We start from the raw sequence: 7,702 nt of genomic DNA, 5'->3' as shown, positions 1-7,702 counted from the left end.
TCCCCCCACCCAGTCCCGCTCCCCCCCCCCGAAGTGATAAAATTTTTTATGCCATTTTGCAATTCTGATAATAAATAATTGGTCAGCTAGCATTATCCATTGATATTCAAAGTGTGAAGTGCCAGTTTGATTAGAAACACACCTACACAGTACCCAATATCTGCCCAGAAATTATCCATTACAAAAGGGAAATGTTAATTTTACAGTGGAAAAAGCTGGTAGACACCACCTTGGCCAGTTAGCATTATTAGGAAAGGGACAAAATGACATCATAGACCTCCTCAGGTAAGTACTAGAAAGGACACAAAATAACTTAAAGTAGTTTAGGAGAGCTAGGCACCAATGACTCATGTGTGTAATGCTAGCTAGCATTACACACATGAGTCATTGGTGACTCATCTAAGGATCAGGATATGAAGCTAACCCTGGCAGGAATATCAATGAGACTCATCTCGAGTTGCCAAAAGGCCAAAAGTGGAGCTGTGGCTCTAGTGGTAGAGCACTAGCCTTGAACAAACAAGCTCAGGGACAGCCCGCCCTGAGGCCTTGAGTTCAAGCCCAAGGGCCACACCAAAAATAAAGTTTAAAAGAGGGAACACCAGACATCCGAGTTTGAGGAACATTAATTTGCCCATACTATTTAAAAATACCAATGACACAAAAGAAAATGAAAGGCCAAGAAACTTTTCAATACTAAGAACTGAAGAAAAAAAAAGTCATACAACCAAATGATACAGGATCTTGGTTTGGGTCTGGATCAGTGGGGAAAAAAAATCTGATACAAAGGACAAGAATGAAGTCAGGTGCACCATGGCTCACTCTTACAATCCTTGATACTCAGGAGGCTGAGTCATAGGTTACAGCCATTGGAAGCCAGCCTGGGTAGGACTCCATCTTCAAAATGCAGGGTTAGGTGTGGCTCAAGTGGTGCCAGCCATACTAGAGAAAACTAAAGATTGGCTGGAAATGTGGCTTAGTGGTAGTGTGCTTGCCTAGCATGCATGAAGGCCTGGGTTCGATTCCTTAGTACCACATAAACAGAAAAAGCCAGAAGTGGGTCTGTGGCTCAAGTGGTAGAGTGCTAACCTTGAGCAAAAAGAAGCTTAGGGACAGTGCCCAGGCCTGAGTTCAAGGCGCAGGACTGGCAAAAGAAAAGAATATTAAAGGAGAGCTCAAGGCCCTGAGCTGAAGCCCCAATACCAGCAAAAGAGAAAGAGAACAATAGAAAAATGCCACAATATGGGATTATGTTAAATTTCCTCAATTTTATCATCTTTTATACTAAATTTCCTGAATTTGACAATGTCTTTTATTCTTTCAAAAGATACACTAAAACTGGGCACAGTGGTATTCACGTAATACCAGCATTTGTTATACTGAGGCAGAAGGATATCAAGTTTGAGGTCAGCTTAGGGCTCAAAAAAAAAATCAAAAAAAGAAAAATGATACAATGAGGTGTAAAAATACTTAGGGGAAAATGAACATAATATCTACAAGTTGCTTTCAAGTGGTTCTGGGAAAAAAATATTTACTCACATGAATACACACAAACATACAAAAATGTGGGAAAATGTTAACTGGTTATTCTAAGCAAAGGGGTTATAACAGTCACCATGCTATTATTGCAATTCTATTCCAAAAGTATATGACAAGGAAAGGCATGGAGCCTTTGTTGTTCCAATAATATAAGACGTAAAAGTTTAAGCATCAATTTTGCAAATAGTTTGTATGTAATTGTACTTACTTCTGCAAACTTTGAGTATTGTAAGGTTTTTCTCTTTCTTTGTGTTTTAGTTCAATGATGATCCAGCTGTAAAGTAAAAAGTGACAACTGTCTATAATTCAGTCTTTTACACTGTTTTCCAAATAGGCTAATAAATAAAGATTGTTGTAAATACTCCCTTGGCCTCATGAATCCTTCAAAGAAAACCCAAACATAGGGAATATCTTTTCTTTTCTTTTTTTTTTTTGCCAGTTGTGGGGCTTGAACTCTGGGCCTGAGCGTTGTCCCTCAACTCTTCAGCTCAAGGCTAGCACGCTACCACTTAAGCTATGGTGCCACTTCTGGGAACATCTTTTCTAATATTGACCTTTAGTCTCTGGCTACAATATATAAACTCACATAAAGTCAGGGCTAAGCTGGCCATCTTGGGCTATGTTCAAAGAAAAGAAAAAAAAGACCCAAGTGAAACAGAAAACTATTGTGGTCCCAAAAGTTCTCACTTTGGAAGCAACGCTTGGCCAGGTTCTAGTTCCTTCCAATAAAGCCTATTTTGCTTAAGCAAGCTTGAGTGGTTTCTATTCCTTTCATTAAATAATCCTTAGATAATCATATACAAAAATTTTTGATGGAACTTAAAGAAAAGGCCTTAAAAAAAAACATTCAAAAGAACTACAGGTCTTTCTTCTATTGAATGACATTCCCAGATGGCATATCTCACTTGTAAGCCTAAAATACTAAGTTTAAATTACTCATCTACATTTATATTAATTTAGCTTTAAAATACTTAACAATGTTCCATAAAAAATAAGAGGAAAATTATTCCTAGTATACTACCACTTCTGTAAAAAAAAATAACATAAATAAGGTTTGTATCTTGGAAGAAGATAAAATAAAACTGATAACAATCAGGTCTATGAAGGTATACTAGTAGCTGTGACGAGACAGATACTCTATTTTGTACCCTTTCCTACCTTTTAAATTCTAAATTCTAATCAAATTCTAATTTAAATTCTAAATTCCAATTAAATTTATTTTTGGATATTGCAATCCAAAAATATTGCAAATCCAAAAATAAACTTAATTAAATGAATATGGAAAGCATAAAACAAGTAACACTGGCAGCCTCACTCACTAGGTCCTCACGCGTTCAGAACAGGTTATTTCTGTATCCTTGTCAGTTCTCCGGACTCCAGCAGTGTTCACACACCAGCATGTAGAGGTGCCATTACACTGCTTGGCTTTAAAGAGACCCTTCTCATCACAGTCAGGGTCATAGAGCCCGTCATTATTTTGAAATGCACCATCAGGTTTCAGTCTTCTCCCACTCTTGGAATGACTCATTTCTGCCTTCATCACCAAACATTTGGAAGCCACTGAAAAGAAAGCATACCATTAAACTGAAAAATAATGTCTCAACATACTCAAAAGAAAAGGAATCTTTTGTTTATTTGTGTGTGTTTGGTTTGGATTAGTAATACCAGGGGATTTCCTATTGATATACCCACGTTTGGACCAGATTCACTCCCAGCACTCCCTCTTCCACCAAACCAATCTCAAGAAGCTTCACTATTCCATTTTTGCACAGGTACATAAAGTATTTTGACCATCTTCATTCTCCTTCACCCTTTCCATGCATCCTTTCCCCACCCAGTAGTACCCCTAATCCCAGTCAGGACCTGTTTTATATTTTTGTCTTCATTTTTTTTGGATATGCTAATCGGCTACATTAAAGGGGTTTCAGTGTAGTGTTTTATACACACATATGCAGTATTTAAATCAGATTGACCCCCTTGTTTGAAGAAGTCTTTAGTTTAACCCCAAATCGCAAAGATTTCATACTTCTCATTACTTGCTGAAGAAACTGCAAATGGGATATGTGTGCGTGTGCGTATATATATATGTATATATATATATATATTTTTTTTTTTTGGAGGGTGGGAAGAAGATGATGTTGGTTCTGGAGCCTTGAACTCAAGGCCTGGGCACTGTCCCTTGAGCTTTTTTGGTCAAAGCTAGCTATTCCACAACTGAATCATGATCCTCATATCTCAGGCTCCTGAGGAGCTAGGATGACAGTCATGAACCATCAACATCAGACCTGGAAGATAATTTTCACAAAATAACATGGTACATACCAACTCAAGCCACATCCCTTTTAAAAGTTTAACCAAAATAAAGATGAAAAAAGGCAAGATATCTCTTACTCACATTTGGAGCAAACCACTGCATTCTGTGTACCAAAAGAAGTACACTGGCATTCATCATTTTCATTCGTAAAGCAGTTTGTAGTCAGCTTGTAGTTTTCACAGACACACTCTAGAAAAGCAATTTTTATATCCACTTTAAAGTGTAGTTACAACAATCAACTCTGATTTTCCTGCAATTTATGTCCTGACAGTAATGCCTCTAAGTCATCCTGAAAGGATTTTTTAGCTATAATTTAACTGCTTCATATTAAATTGTTTATATGTATTATATTCACATGGTCTAATTTGCACACATTCCCATTTCTTTTGTTTTGGTTTTATTTACTTATCTAGGTCATTCTGGGGATCAAACTCCTGAGCCTCACCCAAGCTGGAACACACTTTACCAATGAGCTACACTTGCTGCTAGGTTTTGGTTGTTGGTGAGACAGAGGTCACTGTGTGGTGCAGGCTGGTTTCGAATTCAGTATCCTTCCTCCTCCACTTCCCTAGTCTGAGGTTTCAGGAACTAACCATCACCTACCTTTTTTTAAAAACAGTTTTCCTCTCATGTTGAGAATGAAGCCCAGGGACCCTTGACTGCTAGGCAAGTACTGTATCACTGAGCTACATTCTCAGCTCTAAGTAGCAATTTAAGTATGTAGTAGCACCAGATTAAAGGTAGAAAAACATGAGTAGATTAAACTGCATTACTTTGAATGTGTAATGAATGTGGTTGGCCCACCAACTTAGCGAGGGAGTAAATCCTTTCCAGAGAACTTCCATCATTTCTTTCCACTTATAAAACTCGTATAAACACTTCATAAGATCACAGCCAGTCTGGCACCTGTGGCTCTCACCTATAATCCTAGCTACTCAGGAGGCTGAGATCTGAAGATCTTGGTTCAAAACCAGCATGAGCAGGAAGGCATGTGAGGGTCTTATCTCCAATTAACTACCAAAAAAGCCGGAAGTGGAGTTGTGTGTCCGTGGTAGAGGGTTAGCTTTGACTGGGCAAAAACAAAAAAGCTCAGCAACAGCGTCAAGGCCCTGAGTTCAAGCCCTAAAACTGACACACACGGACACAGGACACACACAGTGATCACATCCAAGCTGTTACCCCAGACTAGTAAAAACGAGAATGAAGTTACAGGGTCAACACTTGGGTAATAGTGCGCCCTTCCACTTCAGACTTTATTCTTTCAACATTAAAAGAAAAAAGTCTGGATGACGTGGAGGGAGATAATTTTTTTTTTAAGATACTCTGCTTCTTAAGGTTTGGGCAGTGTTTAGAATATGTAAAAAGTAAACATATAATTATGAGATTGCAGATGCGACTACAGGACGTTATTCTTTACCCTCTGCAGTCACCTTTGTTTCTGTTCCCTACCATAAACTCGGCATTACTCATGTTTCTTGGAAAAGTCAAGACACACCCCTTGGTAGTAAAGTCCTAGAGGCCGCCTCACGCGCCGCGCACAGGTGCATAGCGGCCTCCTCCGCCACCTGTCCCCGCCCGAGGCCCACATCCGGGCCTGTCGCAGGTGCTGCGGGAGGGGCAGGCCCGAGGGCCAGGCCGCGGCTCGCGGTCCCCGCGCGCCCGACGGGAGGTGTGGGCTCCAGCGCCGCCGCGCAATCCCCCGTACCTACAGAGCTTCCCACTCGGCCCCCATCGCCGCCACTTCCTCGCAAAGAGGTGCGGGAGGAGGTGGCGCTCCGCAGCCCGCGTGGACGGGCACCTGCCCGCCGCCGCCTCGCTGAAAAGGGTCCGGCGCGTCGCCGCCCGCGCCGTCCGGTCCCAGGCGGGAGAGCGCGGCCGCCCAGTCCTCACCCCATGATCCCGATCTCGGGCACCGAAGGCCGGCGAGCCCGGCCCGGCCCCATCTCCCCACGGTGCCCCTAGCGCGCGCCTCACCTTTCCCGGCCGCGGCCACCGCCGTCGTCGCCACCGCCAGCAAAAGCCCGATCGCCAGGGCGCGGGGGGGCGCCATGCTGCGCGCGCGCCGAGAAAGAGGGGCGCGGGTCGGCCGAGGCTCCGAGAAGCGGCGGGAAGGGAAGGGGGCGCGGGGAGCCGCTGGCCGGCTGCGGGGAGCGGGGCTCGGGCGCGCGGGCCGGCGTCGGAGGGGGACAGGTACCCCGAGAACCGCAGGAGATGCGAATCCGCCGAGGGACGGCGCGCTCTGGGCGCACAACGAGGCGGGGCGCAAACCTGTCGGACCTGGCGGCTCCGCCCCTCGGCCCCTTCCCGGGGGCGGCTCACCTCCGCGCGCGCTCGGCCCGCCGTGAGTCACCGCCTGGGGACGGCGGGAGGAGCCCGTCCCCCTCCAGCGGAGGGTTGCGGCCGTCGGGGCCCCCTCCGCCCCCTTCCCGCCCTCTCCGGTCCCCTCCTCAGGTGTGCTGCGCCAGTCCGCCCCCAGGGCTTCCTCCAGATCTGCCAGCCCGGAGGCTCGGACCCCAGGCCAGGCAGGTGTGCGCGCAGCGGGGGCCAAAGTGGCCGCTGGGACGAGGGCTGACCCACCCGCGCCGAGCGCCATAAAAACGATCTTTGATCCGTACCTGGCGGTGTAATTGTTCGTGTTTGAAAGAAGATTGGAGAGGAGACCGAGACACGGAGAGATCGCCCCGGCTTTCAGAATGCAAATGAGTATTTCTTTGTAACAGTAATTCTTTTCCTTAAAAAAAAAAAAAAAAAAAAAAGCACTTTGGGCACTTGAAGATGCAAGGAAAGTGTTTTCTTGGAAGCAAATGCTGGGAACCGAAAGTACTTCCGTTTTGGTTAATGTGTTTATAACACGTTGAATCAACCCCCCTTTTTTTAATTCAAAAATTTGCGGAAGTAAGAACAAAGGACAATTTATTCGGGTGTAAATAAATTCAAATAATAACGCTTGTTACATCTTCTAGTAACTTTCACTATGTTTTTAAATTTTCTATTATTATAAAGGTGATGTTCAGAGGGGCTATAATTACGGTAAGGCAAATAAAGAGTACACGACTTTTTTTTTCTCTTTCTTTCTTTCCTTTTGCCGTGAGCCACGGCGTCATTGCTGGCTTTTTCTGCTTATGTGGTGCTGAGGAATCGAACACAGTGCATGCAAGGCAAGCACTCTACCACTGAGCCACCTTCCCAGCCCCCCCTTTCTCCCTCTCCCCTCTCCCTACTGTCTCTTTCTCTTCCTTCCTTCTTGATTCTCTTTCTTTCTGTCTTTTTCCTCCCTACTTCTCTCCCCCCCCCCCCTTTCTTTGTTTTGTTGTCGATCGTGGGGCTTGAACTCAGGTCCCAGGCGCTGTCCCTGAGTTCTTTTGCTCAAGGCTTCCGCTTTCTGGTGGTTAATTGTAGATAAGAGTCTCAGGGACTTTCCTGCCCGGGCTGGCTTCAAACCCAGGTCCTCAGATCTCAGCCTCCTGAGTAGCTAGGATTAAGGTGTGAGCCACCAAAGCTTGGCTAAGAGTAACTTTGTTTTTGGACAATTGTCACCCATTCCTTCCCAGTTTTTCCCTCATAATTATATCTTAAGAAACTTAAAATATTTAATGGTCTTAATGTCATTTTTGTTAGCTGTGTTATCATTGCAGCCTGCTTAAAGAGTCTAATTTTTCAATGTTAAACTGTGAAGAGTAAGAATAATGAAAAAACAATTTTAAGATTTAACTAAATTTGATAAAAGATTATGCTTTTATTGATCAAAAGTGGTATGTTGGGGGCTGGGAATGTGGCTTAGTGGTAGAGTGCTTGCCTCACTTGCATGAAGCCCTGGGTTCAATTTCTCAGTACCACATAAACAGAAAAAGC

The 7,702-nt window shown here is 44.1% G+C and overlaps 1 protein-coding gene across 1 annotated transcript in view; it reads right to left on the bottom strand.

Moving 5' to 3' along the window:
* The window catches only part of Epcam (epithelial cell adhesion molecule), a 36,129-nt gene extending 30,027 nt beyond the window's left edge, over positions 1–6,102 (bottom strand). The window contains exons 1-4 of the mRNA XM_013017985.1: positions 5,825–6,102; positions 3,932–4,039; positions 2,856–3,096; positions 1,745–1,810 (exon numbers count right to left, since the gene is read on the bottom strand). Of these exons, the coding sequence (XP_012873439.1) occupies positions 1,745–1,810; positions 2,856–3,096; positions 3,932–4,039; positions 5,825–5,900 (491 nt within the window). The 5' untranslated portion in view covers positions 5,901–6,102. The remainder of the gene's footprint in view (positions 1–1,744; positions 1,811–2,855; positions 3,097–3,931; positions 4,040–5,824) is intronic.
* Positions 6,103–7,702: the final 1,600 nt, after the last annotated feature.

The sequence above is a fragment of the Dipodomys ordii genome, unplaced genomic scaffold (assembly GCF_000151885.1).
Source record: "Dipodomys ordii isolate 6190 unplaced genomic scaffold, Dord_2.0 Scaffold37, whole genome shotgun sequence".
Classification (NCBI taxonomy): Eukaryota; Metazoa; Chordata; class Mammalia; order Rodentia; family Heteromyidae; genus Dipodomys; species Dipodomys ordii.
The sequence above is the reverse complement of the archived record's forward strand: the minus strand, read 5'-3'. Positions and strand labels throughout refer to the sequence as shown.